Consider the following 19631-nt stretch of genomic DNA (forward strand, 5'->3'; position numbering starts at 1 on the left):
TGAATGCTGTGATTTTGGCATTACTTGTACACAGACGTGCCTTCAACATTGGCCGACTTCAATTTGGTAATTGCAATTTGTGCCTTGAATTGATAAATGAAAGCGTACAATGGCATGTGTCGATTAGCTAGTCAATCTACCGTAATTTATTGCGCAACTAATACTCCTCCTTTGTTTGCACAAGCTGAAGAAGAGAACTGCCGCTGCCACACAGCTCCTGGTTTAAGTCACTATGACAGCGCTTTTAAATCGCTTATTTTTGGTATAAGCTATGCTGCACCTCTGGCATTAGCCTTCACCCGACCATAATACGAGTCTTCTCGTCATGAAGCCCATAGTGCCACGAGCAGTCACCGCACGCAGTGCTCTTACCCTGTCGTAAATCTTTATTTAAACTGCCTGTTCCTGGCACTTTGAAATGAAAGTCCCGGAAGTCTTTTTTTTTCAAAGCGGCAGCATAAACTAAATGATTTGTGATAGAAATTTCCCTTCCGTTCCCCCAGCGATCAAATGCTCATCGTGCATATGCATGCATGCATACATACATACATACATACATACATACAAACATACATACATACATACATACATACATACATACATACATACATACATACATACATACATAAATGCATGCATGCATACATACATACATACATACATACATACATACATACATACATACATACATACATACATACATACATACATACATACATACATACATACATACATACATACATACATACATACATGCATGCATGCATGCATACATACATACATACACACATGCATGCATGCATACATACATACATACATACATACATACACTAGCGGCAAGGCAAGCATATAGTTCTTGCAATGCTATATAGAGGAAAATATGGCAGCATCGTTTATGTGAGCTTCCTAACGGGGACTGTGCCGCTTTAGGAACACTGGGAGGTGAGTGTGCGAAGATTTATCTCGAACATCATAGCTTGGCCTAAACATGCTCGTAGCTGTACAGATAAAGCTTTCCTAACGTAATATCATTGTAAAAAGTCTGCATTTACCAGTACTCCATCAGCCAACGGAGTTTACTCATCTACGGTGCATAAACAAGCGCGAAAAAAACAAAAGAAAGCACACGACAAGGTGCCACACGGGAAGCGCAGGCCTCGTAGCCTTTCCTCCAACTCACGGAATGAAACGCGACAGTAGGACAAATAGTGGGACGTTGGCGACAGTCGTGACAGCCGGATCTGTGGTGAGCCACACACCCGTTCGCCAGCGATCCGAGGCTGTAATCCTTTTCCAAAAAAACCCTCTCGCCCTCGCGGTGTACCAGAATGCGACACTTTGCTCCAAGGGGCGAACACGGGTGGCGCCCATGTGCCGGCGGCCAAGCAGGTGCAGTCGCGCCGTGGCGCTGCATGTATGCGTTGAGACCACGCAAACACTTAGATGATAGTAAGTTTTTATTGACTCAGTGCACATATATTTCAGTAGCTCGGAATAGACCTTTATCGACAGCATCTCCAGATAATAAAGGAACCTATGAAAATGCATACCGGGAATTGTTATGGGATATTCTTAAGCACGAAGGTATAGAGGGCAATTTCGTGGAGCTGCTGAGGGAGGTATATGGAGACGACCAAGCACAAGTTGTGTGGGAAGGTCGACAAGGTAATGGAGTGGCGGCAACTCACCAAGTATCGCAGCAAGGATGTCCTTTATCTCCATTGTTGTTCAGGCTTTATGTTAAGGACATAGAAAAAACGACTGGAAAATAGCGAATTAGAGTTTCATTTATCCTACATGCCTGATGGACAAATGACGCAACAAAAACCCCGACGTAGTACTACTAACGGACAATAAGAGAGATTTACAGACACTTGCGAATATATGTGGCAACGCAGCGACAAATTTAGGCGTCAAGTTTAGCAAAGAGAAGTCGGGAATTATGATCTTTAATAAAGAGACTAGTAATTACGTGGTGTCAATCTAACAGCAATTCATACTAGTAATCAAACAATATAAGTACCTAGGCGTATACATAAACGAAGGAAAGACTTACTCAAACACCCGCCAAGGGAATCTGAAAATAAAGGGGAAGTGAAATGCTGCAATAACTAACCCCATGGCATTGTGTGGCCACATTAAGTAGGAGGTGGTGCGCGGAATCTGGAAAGGAGTAATGATGCCAGCGCTAACGTTCGCAAATGCCATTCTATGCTTAAAATCAGATATATTTTCGAGGTTCGAAGTTAACCAAAGATCGGTAGGCCGTTTGGCTTTGGGAGCTCACGCTAAAACCATAAATAAGGCAGTGCAGGGTGACATGGGTTGGGCCACTTTTGATGTCAGAGAAGGACAGTGCAAAAGTAGTTTTAAAGAAAGACTCAGGAAGATAAATGAAGATAAACGGGCAGCTAAAGTGCACAAGTATCTGTACTTGAAAGGCGTGGACATAGAATGAAGGAAGAGGGGAAGAAAGTTGGCAACCGAGTACCTAGTAATTGAAACTGTAAACAGACAAGCAGGAGTCATCAGAAAGAAAGTGAAAGAGAGAGACATTTACTTGTATGAAGAGAATGGAAACAAAGAGGACCATAGAGATTTACAACAATAAGAAGAGAGAAATTGGAAAGGAAAATCTGTAGCACAAAGGGCAGCGCCTCGCTATTTGAGGCTCTAGCTGGTTGCCTAAAAAAAACATACCGGAGCAAATATTCGTGACTCGGTGAGGAATGTGTACACTGCAGCTAAAATCCGGAGACCACTCAGCACATCCTAAGGAATGCCAAGGGATTCACCCAGCCAGAACCATAGGTAACGTACACCTTCCAGAAGCACTAGAGTTTAAAGTGGACGGAAGCGTCAACCGGTCAGCCGTCGAGATAAGCAAGAGGCGTTCAGAGTATTGGTGTAAAAAATTCAGGGAAGTCATTTCATTGATACTACCGGATCTCTTACATTCATAGCTAGCGGTACAAGGTAGATTTTGAAAAGAAGAAAAAGAATAAGTATATATATATACAAAAATGCTAGATAAAAAGAGATGTAAAGCATACCTGGATAAATCAAGCAAGCTAGGTGACTATTTGTCACCGCCCATTTCAAAGGGGCCCCATAATGTCATCATCCTCATCACCATGCATCTTTACGCATTTCATTCCGTAAGCATTTGCATCCAAGCACAACTCCTGATGACTCAATCAACAACGCTTTTGCCTGTTAATAAATTTATTGCGCGTTGCTTCAGTAGAGAATGAACAATTGTGACAGACGGAACGGTGCCTTGAGGGTGTCATGGTTTGCTGAGGACGATGCCAATCGGAAGCCAACACATCGAGGCATTCCCATGCATAGAACAGCAACGTAGTGCCAGTTTTGGCAGTGTTGTAAGAAACTCTATACAGGCAAATTCGCGCGACGCGCACTTTCGCGTCAACTACGCCGTCCCTAAAAACGCGCCTGCATTCGCATGGTCCGCGCACTACTCACATTGACATTTTTTATGCCCACAGGGCAAAAAAAAAAGAAATTGTGATGTAGAAGCTACGAGAAAGCGAACGATGTACCTCCACGCGCGCGCGCCCACCAGCGGTTGAACGCAAACGACCCCTCTAGGTAGACAAATGAGCTCGTAAACCGCAGCGTGCAGGATACTTTTGTCAGTTTTATATTCCCAGAGTCAACGACCTCTGTTTGATGAATTTTACTATTGTCATTATGATCGACGACAATTTGTTCTTTTTTTGTGTGTGTGTTTGTGTGCGTGCTATGGGGGCTGTTTGCGTTTAAGTCGCTGACCGATTTCTTCGAGCAATTCATTTATTCGTACTTTCCCGCAGCACCGCCACTTTATCTGCTCCCGCAACATCACAATGATGGCAGCCATGAACGAAGTTGTTTCCATTAAGTTAATCGCCCGTTTAGCCTCGCTTTCGTTTGCGAGGCGCATTCTCGACTTTAACCAAGTGCCTTGTGGCCGGTTCTAATATATATGCGCTAAGTAGGCATCGAACTCTATTTGTAAATACCTTGCACGTGACGTCATAAACGGGGCTTTTCACCATGCTAGTCCTCCAACATAGCGGCTGCGAAGACGTCCGTATATGACATTCATTGCCGCGGACAATCCGTTTCAATATCATAGAGGCACTGTCGGAACGCTGCTGAAGTCTGTACCAGAACCACGACAGTATCAGTCGAACCACCGCGTGAGAAGCTAACGAATGCATCTCCTCACAGCGTTGGACCTCCATCATGGCGTCCAGAATGACGTCAGTACAAGCCATCTATACGATCGCGGACATACGAAGCAGCTGCGGTGGTTTGTTCTAAAGAACTAGGCCGGAGTGATGGTGGTGCTGAGGAGCGGCAATCCCCAGACAGAAGCACGCCACTAATGAAATAGTGCGCTTTATCATCCTGAAACTGCCCAGTGGGCTTTCAGGGACGCCATAGTTGAGGGTTCTGGATTATTTTTGACCTATTGGGGTTCCTTATAACGTAAACTTAGACCTAACTATACGAACGCTTTTACATTTCGCCGCCATAAAATCCGACCGCCGCATGTGTTCGTCCGAGTGGCATATCGGTAACCGAGCCCGAGCTATACGAGCATATATATGTTATGTTCTGCACACTTACTGGGCAGAACGCGTGGTAAAGGCGAATATACACTTACAAGCGAAAACAATTTCCATGCAACATGCCTGCACTTCATCGCGAGGACGCTGTGCCATTGACCCTCATGAAATCTGAAGTACTGTAAGGAAAGAGACGAGCGCCCTCATTTTGCAGCATTGCCACAGGTCAACGCGCGCTAGTCAATGGCGTCTTTTGGGACAGCGTATCACACTGCCTCATCGTTCCTACTTTAATAGCGTCGCTGCCACTTCTTGCCGCCAATAAACCTCATCGCAGAATGGAGAGTATATTATTGGAACATAAAATTGAACAAATATCTGTAAACAAATAGCGCTCACTGCTTGGAATTGTAAAAGAGAAAACTTAGGCCTCGCTTAAGCTTCCCCTTTAATTAGAGTAGAACGCGATAGCGTTAAAGGGTCCCTGACTGCCTCCCACGTTTCCCGGCGACTGCAACTTGTGCAATCGCAATCCGGGAAACGCTTGCGGTGAACGCTATGCACGATGGCGAGCTTTCTGGTCCTTTAAGAGCACATCTCTTAGGCACCCGCTCCTGGTTTCAGCGTCGCCGTCCCTCGGCGTAACCGCGCGAACGCGCATTCGTCGTCGTCTTCTTCCACAGCTGGCTCCGAAACCTGGAGCTTTCCCATACTGCCCCTCGCGCTTGTGCCACTGCTCGCGCCTTGGTCGTCATTTTCTTCCACAGCTGACTCTGATGCCGCTCATCATGCCAGCTCTTATATAAGGCGTCGCTGCCTACCGCAGCGCCATGAGCAGGCGCGCGCTTGGAGCCGCCCGAGGGGGAGGAAGAAGATGGAATAAACGCGGAGGATGAGTAATGTCTTCATTTCTATCGTACTGAATAATATGCACGATATAACATAATTGGCGACGAGGATTTAACAACCCATGTGCTACCGGCTTCCCCTTCATCTGTGCCGTCGTTTGCTGCATATCATCCTCTACGATGAGTATTTCGGGGCTACATCCGCCACCCCCGTTCCTGTCCTCACCTGGAGACCCAGTCATCCCATGGGAGCAATGGATTCAAGCGTTCAAGAACTACATGGTGGCGTCAGGCGCCTCCGACCTACCTGCCTTGCGTCGGAAGGCGATTCTGCTCAACTGCCTGGGCTTGGAAGGACAACGCATCTTCCAGACCCTCACGTCAGAGGACGATCCGCGCTTTTTGGCTTCGAGCGCCACCGGAGGGACGTTGACGACTCCTGCCCCAGATGAGTTTGCCTGCGCTGTTGCGACACTTGAAAGTCACTACAAGAGCTCTGTCAATGTCACCGCAGCGCGTCACCGTTTCCGTCGGCGTGCACAAGCCCCAGGTGAGACTGCGCTCGATTACGTCACCGCGCTACGAGGTCTCGTAGGAGCTTGCAACTTCGGTGACTTGGCGGACGACATGATGCGCGACCAGCTTATAGAAAAAACTAATAGCGAATACTTGCGTGAACGTCTTTTACTGGAAGAGTCTCTTACGCTTTCTCGGGCCCTTACCATTGCGAGACAGCATGATCAGGCGACTAGAGAAGCGAGAGAACTTGCACGACATGAAGCACAAGTGCATCACGTTGAAAACACAAACACGTCAAATATGCGAGAAAAGCACTGTGGCACGTGCACGTGCTATAAGACGCCAACTGAAAGTCGTCGAGCTCTGAAAGAGCAAGAATGTTATCGTTGTGGCTATTTGGGCCATCTGGCGAATAGCCCTCACTGCAAAGCTAAGACACATAAGTGCCGCAGATGTGGAAAGACTGGCCATCTGGAAAAGGTGTGCAAGTCTTCCGGAAAGTCTGACAAGAAAATTCAGCATGTCACAGAAGGCGACGCAGATACAGCTGACACGGACGATCACATAAGTGTTTGTCACATCTGGAGCCGTAAGAAGGGCATTTATGCAGTGTTGGAAATTGCAGGAATTTCCGTATCGTTCCTGATTGACACTGGATCATCGGTTTCAATCCTAGCCGAAGAACTTTACCGACGTCATTTCGATACTGTATTTCCTCTGACATCAACCTCCGTCCAGCTGCTCGATTATTCTAAGTCGGCCATTCCTATAAAAGGATGTTTCATTGCTCCAGTTTCATTTCATGGCCGATGCGCTTCTGTCCTTCTGTACGTTGTGTCGGGAGGAACAACAATTCTTGGTTTAGATGGCATCGCGGCTCTGGATATGAAGATTCAAGGGTCACCTCTCAGGTGTCTGCTAATGACGCAAGAAACTCCTGTGCTCCCTCCTGAATTACGTTCCGAGTTCGAGCACTTGTTTGAAAAGCAGTTAGGAACTGTCAAAGGTTTCACTCACAAGGTCAGAGTTCGCGCATCTGTGCAACCAGTGGCCAGCAAACTGAGACGACTACCACTCGTCATTCGTGAGCAAGTCTCGGCAGAACTACAAAAATTAGAAGCTCAGGACATCATTGAGCGCGTCGATTCTTCAGAGTGGGTCTCGCCAATTGTCGTAGCCAGAAAAAAGGATGGCTCGATTCGCATGTGCGTAGACCTACGAGAGCCAAACAAAGCTATAGTAGTGGACAGTTTTCCCCTGCCACAAACTGAGGAACTTTTGAACAGCTTGGCTGGTGCACAGCGATTCTCCAAGCTAGATTTAGCTTCTGCATACCACCAGTTACCACTAAGTCCACAGAGTCGTGATCTCACGACGTTTATAACGCACGACGGACTATTTCGCTTTAAGAGGGTGTGCTTCGGACTGGCATCGGCACCGTCAGCGTTTCAGAAGATGATGCACATGATTCTCCAAGGATGCAAATGCGTCTTGTTCTACATTGACGACATAATCGTGTACGGACGCTCCAGAGAGGATCACTTGGTCAATTTGCGCACTGTTTTGAAACGGCTCTCTGACGCTGGTCTCAGGCTCAACTATAAATGTGTTTTTGACGTCACTGAGTTGACTTTCCTGGGCCATGTTGTCAGCGCAAAAGGGTTATTCCCACTGATGTCATCTATCGAGGCGATAACCAAGGCACCATCACCTACAAATATTAATGAACTTCGCTCGCTGCTGGGCCTCGCAGGCTTCTACTCCAAGTTCATCCCGCATTTTTCTGATGTTGTGGAGCCAATGCATGTTTTGCTTCGAGGAAACGCGCCTTTCGCTTGGACTGCGGCAGCCCAAACCGGCTTGGAGCAGCTGAAAACGTTGATAACATCTTTCGAAGTTCTTCACCTTTTTGATCCTGAGTTACCCGTGTACGTTACAACTGATGCCTCGGGATACGGATTAGGTGCTGTACTGCAGCAGGATAACGGAACATCACTGCAAACTGTCGCGTTCGCCTCACGCACTCTTCAACCGCATGAACGGAAGTACTCCGTCGGTGAACGTGAGGCCCTTGCCTGCGTCTGGGCTTGCGAGCACTGGCACGTTTACCTGTGGGGCCGACCTTTCACCTTGCGGACAGACCACGCTGCTTTGGTTACGCTACTCTCAACGAAAGGCACAGGTCACCGTCCGTTAAGGATTGCGCGCTGGTCATCACGGTTGCTGTGCTACAACTACACCATGGAATACAGGAAGGGTAGCGAAAATGTCGTGGCTGACGCACTCTCCCGGCTGCCCGTACAGAGTTTCATCCAGGATGCACCCGAAGAAGAATTTATATGTCTCTTGTCCCCAGTAGTTACCATGCAAGAGCTTCAAGAAGCAAGTGCCGCCGATCAGGCTATCTCTCAAGTTAAGCAGTTTCACACTACTTCTTGGCCTGACAAGAAATCCTTGTCAAAAGAGCTGCTACCTTACTTTCACGTGCGATCTGAACTCTCTGTTGTTAGCGACATTCTTTGCCGGGGTGACAGGATTGTCGTGCCTTCCGCTTTGACCCGCCATCTTATGGATCTGGCTCATGAGTCACACCCAGGAATTAGTCGTACCAAAGCTCGTCTTAGGGAGTCATATTGGTGGCCGTGCATGGATAATCACATTGAAGAACTTGTACGCACATGTGTAGCCTGCCAGTCATGTGACAAATCAGCGCGTACATCTGCAGCACCAATGCAACCCGTGACTTTTCCCGAGAAAGCCTGGGACAAAGTTGCTATCGACATTGTGGGACCTTTCACGCAAGCTCCAGCTGACTGTCGATTTGCCATTACGCTTATTGATTATCACAGCAAGTGGCCAGAGGTGACTTTCGTACGCGATGCGACCACGTCTACAGTGACCAAATTCCTACTTGAACTTTTCGCAAGAGAAGGATATCCACGTGGTGTCGTATCCGACCATGGACCGCAATTTTCTTCAGCGAGTTTTGAAGATTTTCTGACAGAGCGCGCAATCGCCCATTACTACTCTTCTGTGTATTACCCGCAAGCTAACGGCTTAGTGGAAAGATTTAACAGGGTATTAAAGTCCTATATTCAATTAGCCCTGTTAGAACGTCGTGAGATAAGAACAGCGATGTTCGATTACCTACAAACATATCGCTGTACGCCTCATGCGACTACTGGTGTTGCACCCGCTATTCTTCTTCATGGACGCCAACCTCGCACCAGACTTGACATTGTGGGATTTCCTGCCAAATGTTTCACCGATGACCCTTCAAAAGCACTACAGCAGTTGAGAGAGCGCATCAAGAACAAGCAACTGACGTCGAAGCGCTACACCGATCAAAAACGCGGTGCCAAGGAACCCAACTTCGCCGTGGGTGACTACGTGCGGGTTAAATTACCTGCAGTTCATGGGAAGTTATCTTCACAGTTTTCTGCGCCCAAGAAAATTATTGGAAAGCGCGGACCCGCCTCTTACCTATTGGAGGATGGGCGGGTGTGCAATGCTTCCAAATTAGCGGCCGTTCACCCTGAAGCTATCAGCAGAATGAAATTAGGTACCACTGCTGTCATGACCTGGTCACCGGCATCCGATCACTCAACTAGTGCGGCTGTAAGCAATTCATCACAACCTGGCACATCAAGCGCAGATGAGGCACCCCTGATTCCTGAACCACCTGCTGCAGGGCGCACGCAAAAAGCTTCAGGTAATTTGCCAAGTTGCGAAGAGCGCGTGAGGAGAAGCGCCCGCAACAAGAAGACACCAAAGAAGCTGCATGATTACATCAGGAAGTAACGGACAATTTTTTTTTTTCTTTCACGAGGGGATATGTTATATAAGGCGTCGCTGCCTACCGCAGCGCCATGAGCAGGCGCGCGCTTGGAGCCGCCCGAGGGGGAGGAAGAAGATGGAATAAACGCGGAGGATGAGTAATGTCTTCATTTCTATCGTACTGAATAATATGCACGATATAACACCAGCGTTCTCATAGTGCCGCTTCCTCTGCGAAGGTGCTCACGGTACTGACCTGCTGCCAGTCATTGCAGTTCTTTCGGTCTCAAATTCTTTGCCTCAATATATCGCGAAATGAAAACACGGTAAGCTTCCAGAGTGACATGAGGCGGCCTCACAGCAATGAAGACTTCCTTACTGGGGTAAGGAATATTTCATTGTTTTGGCCTTACGTCGATCTTTTCTTTTCTGAGATCTACAGGTTTTTTTCTTCGAACTGTCCGATTATTCGGACATTCTTGAAAGCTCCAGCGTGTCAGAAATATTGGGTGTTGTCTGATCTTTGTGAAGTCAGCGTGGGCCTGATACATTCTGCAAGCCTTCAGGTGACCCATGCCGGCTCACCGTATCATTTTCAGGAGTTCTGGGTTAGAATTCACAAAGGTTCAGAGCCAACTCTTAGGCGCCTGTTCTTGCGGTAACCGTCAGCGTCATCCCTCGGCGTCCTCGCATCCGAGCGAACGAGCACAGCGAAGGATGAAAGATTGAACGTGGAGTGCGGATGAAAGACGGCTATAGCGAAAAGAGCGCGAGGAGCAAAGCGGAGGAGGAAGGTATGGCGAAAGCGTGAGAATAAAAGCGTAATACCACACAATATGGGCTTTGCGGCGGCGATCGCTACGAGATGGTGCCAGTGTAGCGCGTTGTTTGCTCACCGATGACGCCAGCAATATCATATACGCAAACAAAGCGCTGCGTGAGCGGAGGTCTGTCTGCGGCGGCTGCTGTGAATCGCGCTCACGCGTCATCCACGGCTGCCTCTCGCGATCTCCCGATTGGCGAGGCAGTCGCGTTACACTTCGCTCCGTTTGCAAGGTGGCACACGAGACAGATTGTCCGAGCCAACGAATATAACGCGAAATGAATACACGCATACAGTTGCACTGAAACTGCGCATTAGGGAGCATCATAATCGTCGGTGAATTTGTTTTCTATCATAAGTGGTCTGCCCCCATATGCTGGCCGCCTCTACTACTACATTAGATCTCCGTTAATTCGACTCGATTTAATTCGAACCCGACAGAACGTCACGGCCAGTGCCCTCACATTACTGAAGACAAGAATTCTGTTATTTCCATGGTGAAATTAGCCTTTCCCGAGTAATTCCAACTTGGCTGTTCATCATGCACGCAGCACCGAAAAACTTGCCGCAGTTGGCGACTACACTAGCGGCTGCGTCTGTCTTGGGAGCGCTTGAAGTACAGTGCGCGCGTCGAACACACGTCATCTCTCGCTGAAAACGCGTATCTTCGACCAACCCCAGGAATATATTCAAGGGAAACTGGTAGCTTACAAGGAATTAGTAAAATATTTACGCAGCTTAAAGGCGTGCATTTTCCCCCAAGAAATGTTTCTCGTAAATTACTTGGAAACTGCAATACGATAGGGAGCGAAAACCTCGTTCGCCGCGTTCAGCCGTCAAAGCCAACGTAGCCAGCGTCATTTCCATTGCCGTCACAAAATGGTGACAAATCACGCATGGCGACAAAGAAGCTCTCGAGCTTCTTTCTCACGTTTACCGGACCCAATAAAGTCCCCAGAGAGAAATCTGGGGACCTTTTCTTAGAAAATATTGCTTTTAAATGTGTCATTGTTTAGCTACTATGGAGGACAACGAGCTTTGCTCCATTTACCGGCCGCTTAACCGTCCAAACTAAACCATATTGACCGATACTGTTATGGCGAAGCGTCAGTTTTTTATCGCCAGTGGTTGGCCCGTGCCACTGGAGCGCACGTAACATAAAGTTTGCCGCTTCGCAGTGCGTCTTTGGCGCTCTGCCAGTGGCATGGTCGTCGGTGACTGGACGAGTGCCTGCCACATGGGCATTTTCTGCGTAGGCGCTGCCCAGCCACGAACATCAACATAACCTGCAACTGAATGTTTGACACAAACGAACTCGCATTAACAACGTGGAGTTATTAATTGTTCTGCGGCCGCGAAAAAGTGGCATCCACCTAAGCACCACAGAACGCGCTTTGTGCCTTTGGATAGCGCTGCTCGAGGCAAATTGCACACCTGCCTTAGACATTCGAACACATTACACGCAACTTAAGTATACCACGATCGCAGTCGAAGAGCTCCATTTCATCGGCAAAAAGCGAGTCACTCGTTCCGGAGAGTTTTACGCTTTCCCGAATCACCTGTATACTTAGATGGATCTGTCAAAGTATATGAAAACCGCCGCGAAGCTGCGTTCTGTATACCCTCTGTGAAAGTTACATGGTCAGGGCCGCCTAGACTGCCTGGCCTCGTCGACAGTTGTGGAGGGCGTGGCAATGGCTGCTGCTCTGCGCAAACTGAAGTCTTTGCCTGCACATAGTGTAGTACTTCTTACGGACTCGCCACTAGCATTGCGACAACTCTGGCGTGGTCTACTGTCCGCCAACTTCCCACACGATATTCCTATAGCACTCGTGAAAGACCTCCGCAACAAAGACTTCCCGTTGAAGATTCAGTGCATTCCCTCCCACGTCGGTATAACTGGTAAGGAAAGAATTGGCAGTGGCTTAGCTCGGCTAAGCCAGGATATACGTAGCGAAAGCTAAGGCATAGCATGGGTAGCCTTCGTTAATCTGGATTGCAAGACCAGGTTAGCCTGGTTGTCTAGCTATGTTGCGGCGTTTCGCCAGTCGTTCGGCGCGCTGTTCGTATTTTGCCTGGGTGATTCGTCGTCCATACTGCCGCCTCAACTGTGGTTGCGGCGCACGTGAGCTCTCCTTTTCAATCCACCGACATGTTATCAGGCATGCGACGCAGATGACGAAGCGAGCGTGGGCGAGCGCAACGACGAGGAACGCGGTGCGACGAGGAACGCAGTGTGACGTCATGTGCCTCCTTGGAGCACGGCCACGCCAAAATCGCAAGTTCGCGGCCAGTAAAACTTTGGCTTTAAAAGCTGACACTATTGCATACGCAGTGCTCTTTCATTCCTCTAAAGGCAAGGCGTCAAAGAGTAATCAAGTTACAAAATCTGACGTCCGTAATCACTTTTGGCCACTTTGAGTTCCACTGCATACGCCCTGCTTAACCGAGCGTCTTCGTCGAGAGGAAGAATCGCTTCTGTATCGAATAAGGATGGGATCTGCTCGTACACCATCATGGTTAATTAGGACGGGCAGTACCTATTCTGCGAAGTCTACTGCATGTAACGATACAAGAGACATCGAACGCTTGTTGTGGGCGTGCCCAGAATAACGAGACAAAATAACGAGACGCACTTCTTGAGAACCTACAAAAGAAGAAGACTCGATCGGTATGCGTGCCTGCAACCCCTTGTGTTCCCACAAGGGTCAGTCATAGCTCGCAAGGAAGTGTCCACATCTTCTTCTCGCACTCCTAGAAGAGACTGGTTTGATGAACACGTGGTAACGTACCACAGCGACACAGTAAAAGACGCTCAGGCGCAACAGTCACCGGCCACGATCGCCGGGAAAAACTTGCCTATTACTATAACTCACCACCATGACCACGCCACATAGACATGCCTACCATACCTTGTGAGATCCTTTTTATCATGCAGTGCCAAATACGAATATTCGACGCGCTTAATAGGTGATTTTCACATGAAAGCTGCTCAACTAGTTCTCTTCTTTATTTACTTCGTTTTATCCTTAAAAATGTTTTACAGCAACACGTAATGTTTGCATTGTAGATTGTATTAATATAAACAAATGGATCTGGGCAAGTGACGCACTGCGCACATACGATAGGCGGCGTTCTATTAGAGTTAAACAATAGGCGCCAAGAGAAGGGAAACGCAGTCGATGACGGTAGAGAATTAAGTGGAGGGATTTGACGCTACAGAATGGGTACAACTGACAGGGGTAATTTGATTGAAAACACACGGAGGTGAAGATTGCTACCAGAGAGGAGATTGCTACCTTGCAGTGGCGATAAAGTATGACTATGATTACGATGAGTGTGGTACAGAAAAAAATTGGAGGACGCTTAAGCTTCGCCTTCAAGAGTGGAACGCGAAAGCGTTCCCGTCGACCCGCCAAGGGGTGTAAGACAATGGGCTACGGCGCAGCGACTACGCGCCCCGCATCGGACGCGGTGAGCGTCGAGCAACGCAGCGTTCGGCGCGACAACGAAATGTGCGCCTGAGCAAGCGACGCACGCCTGAGCCGTAGAAACAGCTCGTTTCTAAGGCAACACCGCGTTCACTAGAGGCGCTTTTGTACCGCTTTGAAGCATCGAACTCGTGGCTCAGTGGTAACGTCTCCGTCTCACACTCCAGAGACCCTGGTTCGATTCCCACCCAGCTCATCTTGAAAGTTGCTTTTTACTTATGAAGTGCCTGCCGTGATTTATCGCTCACGGCCAACGCCGCGGACGCCGACACCGACACCGACGCCGACGACACCGGCTTTTCTGCGACACGAGCTCCTTAACGCTATCGCGTTAATAACCACCAGAACGGAGATCTGCTAAGAGTAAACCACTTCAACAACGCATTTCTCAATGGATGCCGCAACATTACTAAAGGGAAACAATATAATTACACTCGGTGGCTTTCCAGAGTTTGTGTACTACTGCGAGTGTTCCTTGAGATCACTGCAAGTGGACAATCGTACATATATATATATATATATATATATATATATATATATATATATAATGCACTCATTGCAAAGGAATGGTCCAAAAGGACGAGCAATTAAAACCGAATACTGCAACCCAGTTATACTATATTTCTAGCGAACATCACACACTCCGACTAGAACCCTAATACACACACAGTCAGTCACGCACACTCCTGCATGCAACAATATACATATATAAGCTAATTAGTAATTGCAGTTATTCAACTTCATGATGTAATTTCATAATAACGCGGCCATGAGTAGGAATAACAAACGCCGATAACTTTTTTTTTTACATCCATTCAAGTGGCTGTGATAGCTAACGCTGCCATTGGATTGCTCTGTGCGCGAAACTACTCAAGCTTTTTTTCTCTTCTACATTTTTTATTAAGTGGTTTGACACCTACAGTGGTAGTCCAGTGACACTGGCATTGGGCTGATGAGTTTCTCGGATTCAACCCTGGCCACTGCGGTCGCATTCCGACGGGGGCGAAATGAAAGAACGCTCGTGAACTGAGCCTTGGGCGCACGTTGCAAAACCGCACACTGTCAAAACTAATCCGAAGCCCCTCACTACTCCACAGCGTGTCTCATAATCAGATCGTGGTTTCGGCGCGTAAAACTGTAGAACAGATTTTTTTTTTTTTCAGTTACTCGCCATTTTTGGGTTCTTGTCTTTTAATCCTGCCCCCCCCCCCCTCGTGTATATGAAAGCAGTAGACGTGAAAATATCTCGGAAAATCTTTATCTCGGCGCATTTGCGATCGTGGCGTACACTGAGCCTGCCCCAAATCACGGCTACAGGTTGCATGTGTTGTACGCGCCATCTGGCTTCGCCGACATTACGGCGGGCGCTGAGCCCACGCTTCCCACAGAGGAGCGGCCACTCTCGCAACACACGGCAGTGTGCGTGGCGACAGTCGGGTCACTTCCGGTGGTAATTCATGCCAACGGGCATTGTTGACTCCATTTCACCTGTAGTTCCGGAACCGCTTCGGTGAAAATACTAAATTTTGACACGCGAGTTTCCCTGGGACTGCAGTTTCCTTGATATACCGGAGTGAACTGGATATTTACTTACTTGCAAAAATCGCTTAATCAGAGTTTAATCGAGTAGGAGGTAAAATTCATGTCGTCATTCTTTTTCTCTCATTGCTTTTTTCTTCTTTTCTCTTTGTTGTTATTGTCCTCTGTCGTCCAAACTACCACGTCGCGATATGTGGGTGCGTATACCTCTGTCTACCACAATACCGTCGTGCCGTTAAGGCCAGAATACATGGAGCGAATATGCGACGAATAGTCGGCGTTCGACGCCCGGCGGCGTACGCGCGATGCGCGGCGGCGGAGAAAACGTCGTTCGCCGCCGATCTAGCTGGCGCAGAAAAGTTCGTCGGGCGTCGGCGATACCGGAAGCGGCAAACGAGCGGCGCCCCAAAGCTAGCCAATCAGGTCTCACTATCCGCCCCGACTTCCGACTAGGCTTCCCCGCTTGTCAGTGTATCCCGATCCGGCTCTATCGTTCACACCGGTCTCCCGCTTTTCGTAGTCATGGCATTCAAAGCGGCGCGGCTGGAATTTAACGACAAGTTAATTTCGGCTGTTCAAAAGCGTGCCACGCGCGCGTTGAGCCACAGAACAGAGCCGCGGAGTTGGAGGAGCCGAAAGTTGTTTACCCGCCCAGTGTTGCCACAACGCATAGCATCGCCGCTTTCTTTAAACTACATCGGCACATGAATGCCTCAAATACATAAAAAAACACTAGAAACCATTTCTAAACAACATTTTACGCGTTTTTAGAGTGTTCCACAATTCCAAAGCGATAATAGTTGTCGTTAAAGTTTTTTTTTTTTTGTGTCATGTGTTTCACTACAGCGCATTTGCCTCGTCTAGCCACACTGATAACAACGCAGCGACTCGCCGGCGGCACCGCCGTGTCTTTGCTCCATGTAGCGCAGCCCGACGAAAATACGGCGTCGCGCCGCGGCAGATTTTCTGCCGCCCGAACTTCGTCGTGAAAGTTCGCTCCATGTATTCTGGCCTTTAATCGGTTGTGCCAGGCGGCTGCCGACGTTTTTCTTATCGTTCCATGTTTCGTATGGCAGTTTTTTTAAAAAAAGAAGGCCTTTGTTCACAAAAAAAGTCTTAAGCTAGAATTGTTCGTAACAGAAAATCCCAACCAATCCTGACGCTGGACGCATACCAGCGAAGGCGGTCGGCCGACGGCAAAAATCACTCGCATGCAAGAACCTTTAAGAATGCGGGACCACATTCCCAGGCTACTGATCGGCACGACTACCAAATTAAGTGAATACTGGAGAAATGGTTTCAGGTGGCTTCTTGTGCCTGTGCGTATCATGCCTGCTAGCTGCGTTATCGCACTCGTATTCAAAAAAGTTTAAGGGCAAAAAACAAACAAACAAGACTGTTAGAAAGGTAAGTAAATAAGTGAAGGCAGCTGCACGTAAATAAAGGTTACGCTTTGTGGATTTTGAAGCTGGTGATCCATGACAGCACCACTACGACATTGGGTATCTGCTGCACTTCCAGAAATGCTCCATCACATGATCGCGAAAGGACACGACGTCGTGTTTCAGCGGCTGCCGGGCCATTGCGGTATCTCCGGCAACGACCTCGCTGACGAAGCTCCTCGGAAAGCACACGAGGAAGCAACCCTTGTTTCTGTACCTTCATCGCGGACTGATGCAGCCCAACACTTAAGCAACATAGTGCACCGTATGACATTGGAGAAATGGCCTACACCTGAATTCAGCCAACATCGATTGCATTCCCTCGACCCATCTATGCGACTGCGGCTGTTACCTCGGCTTCAGCGAAATTAGAAAACAATGCTGTGCCGCTTACGCTTGGGTTCGCATTCATCAATGCACATACGTGTTTGACTGAAACGGCTGATAGCACCAAGTGCAATGCCTGTGGTGTCGAGGGGACTATACAACATCTACTGTGCTACTGCCCATCTTTTAAGAATGAAAGGCATGACCTCTACAAAGCTCTAAATCAGTTTGATATAAAACCGTTCACCTTGAACAGGATCTTGGGACCATGGCCTCGCATATCCCAGCTACAAAAGGTCACAAAGGCACTGCTGTGATATTTGAATGCTACCATATTGAGTCACCATCTGTGATCCGGACTGAGTGACCGATCGATATCGCCAGTCGACTTTTTCTTCTTTTAATCTTACCGTCCCCTTTTTTTTTCCCCAGTGTAGGGTAGCCAACTAGTCTCAGTCCTCGTTAACCTCCCTGCCATTCATTTATCATTTGCTCTCTCCCTCTCTCCATCGCATTAGCCACTGAGGTTATAGAAACTTCAACCGGCATGCAAGCGTTATTGTGAAGTAGGCCCCCATTTATACACACAGCCAGCTGCATGTTAGGGCCACCCGACAGCCCACTACTTACCTCTGCCGCATTTCGAAGCATCGAAAGTAAACAGAGCTTATACTATACCGAAGAGAAGGTGGGACGATGCTCATACGGTATATGAATGAACTGGACAGAGTCAGATGAAGATACTTTTCAATGCCAAGCAGTGTCGTCGTACTGGCGGTCAAAATGTTTTAATAACTGGAGGTATTACCTCTAGTTTCATTGGTTGTCAGCTATTGAGAAAGATATCTGAAATGGAGTTCTAGCGATAAGGCATTGTTAAACGTTTATCATCAGTACGGCCTAATGGGAATACTATAGGAGAGAGTCCAATGTGTGTTTCCCCGTTTCACGTGTTCCCACAAGCTCTAAAGGCTCGCATAAAGTGAGTGGTGGAACAGTAGGCCTACGTGGAACGTATTGCGTTTGCGTCCGATTGCAAGTTATGCTTAGCGTTTGCACTGGTTCATTTCAGCTTGTCTGAAGCCTCTGGTTTGTCGTATGTCAAATCATGCAAAAAAGAACAAAGACAGAAAGGGGGCTGGAAAAACGTCAAAGATAGCACAAGAATTTCTCAGAGTCAATAGTTATCATTACTGATGGCTGCCATGTGGGGCTACAAAACTTCGCCACACGAAACATCGAAACACAATGAGCGTAAAAAGAGAGGAAAAGACAGGAAGATTCGCCAGTATATAGGCGGGCCGACTTCCTTGTGCTGGAGAAGATTTTGAGGCGCTCTGTGTCTGCGCCTAGCTGGCGCAAGTCCGTCAGCCTGCACGTGGTGTCACAAGAATGCAGCACAGCAAACTTTCAGATAGAGAGCAAGATGAGAGGTAAACAAAGGGAGGCTCGTAGGTGCATAGACCGGTTGACAACCATGTGGTGGAACAACCAAGCAACCAAGGTGCGTAGTAACTGCGTCTAGCTAGCGCAAGTCTGCAGCGCACTGCTGGCGCGGGAATTGTTGAGTAAGAGTACCTAGGTCTGCGGTAGCATGTGTAAGACAAACCTCAAAGTGCTATCGCTAGTTATTTTAAGCAACAGCCTCTATCCGGGAAAACTTTTTTAAACATTTATTTTTCCCGATTCACTGCGCTTTTGTGCTCTTTATAGTATACTTCTACATTGCATTTTAACATTGTGCGCGTGTTTCGATCGCCTTTTTGCAGGAAGAGGAGAGACCATTTCAACTTCTTCAAGAAATTGGGAATACCAGGGCCGACACCAAACATCTTTTTTGGCAACATATTGGAAATGTACAGAAAAGTAAGTTGCAGTTATTTTTGTGGCTGACGAAATATGAAGTCGCAAGCTAATTTCCATAAATCCGCTGACAGAGTTTTTGCATCTAAACGAGGCCCCAGGAGCGCGGGACCAGTGGGAGAATAACGATCGTTCTTTAACATCCTAAACTATACCAGCTGCCATCTCGCAGGCTACAGTTTAATAGAGGTGCCACATTTAGCATGCTGAATAAAAAGCAAAATTTAGATTTGAACTTGCAGCAGCTTTGAGTCGCATTTGTTGGCATTAAGACAGCGAACGATGATTCTGATGCGAAAGGTTTGGAAAAGCATGAAAGAAAAAAAAATTGTCCGTAAGAGTGACACCAGGTAATCCACGATTGGTAGAGAAAAGCGAAGGCAGAGTTCGCCCATACGACGACGAATGTTCACAATTTCGAACCC

The 19631-nt window shown here is 47.8% G+C and overlaps 1 protein-coding gene across 1 annotated transcript in view; it reads left to right on the plus strand.

Annotated features, from left to right (window-relative positions):
* The first annotated feature begins 5605 nt into the window (after positions 1-5605).
* The window catches only part of LOC142586238 (thromboxane-A synthase-like), a 56173-nt gene continuing 42147 nt past the window's right edge, over positions 5606-19631 (plus strand). Inside the window, exons 1-2 of the mRNA XM_075697488.1 lie at positions 5606-5805; positions 19113-19209. Of these exons, the coding sequence (XP_075553603.1) occupies positions 5606-5805; positions 19113-19209 (297 nt within the window). The remainder of the gene's footprint in view (positions 5806-19112; positions 19210-19631) is intronic.

This window comes from Dermacentor variabilis, chromosome 6 (genome assembly GCF_050947875.1).
Source record: "Dermacentor variabilis isolate Ectoservices chromosome 6, ASM5094787v1, whole genome shotgun sequence".
Taxonomy (NCBI): Eukaryota; Metazoa; Arthropoda; class Arachnida; order Ixodida; family Ixodidae; genus Dermacentor; species Dermacentor variabilis.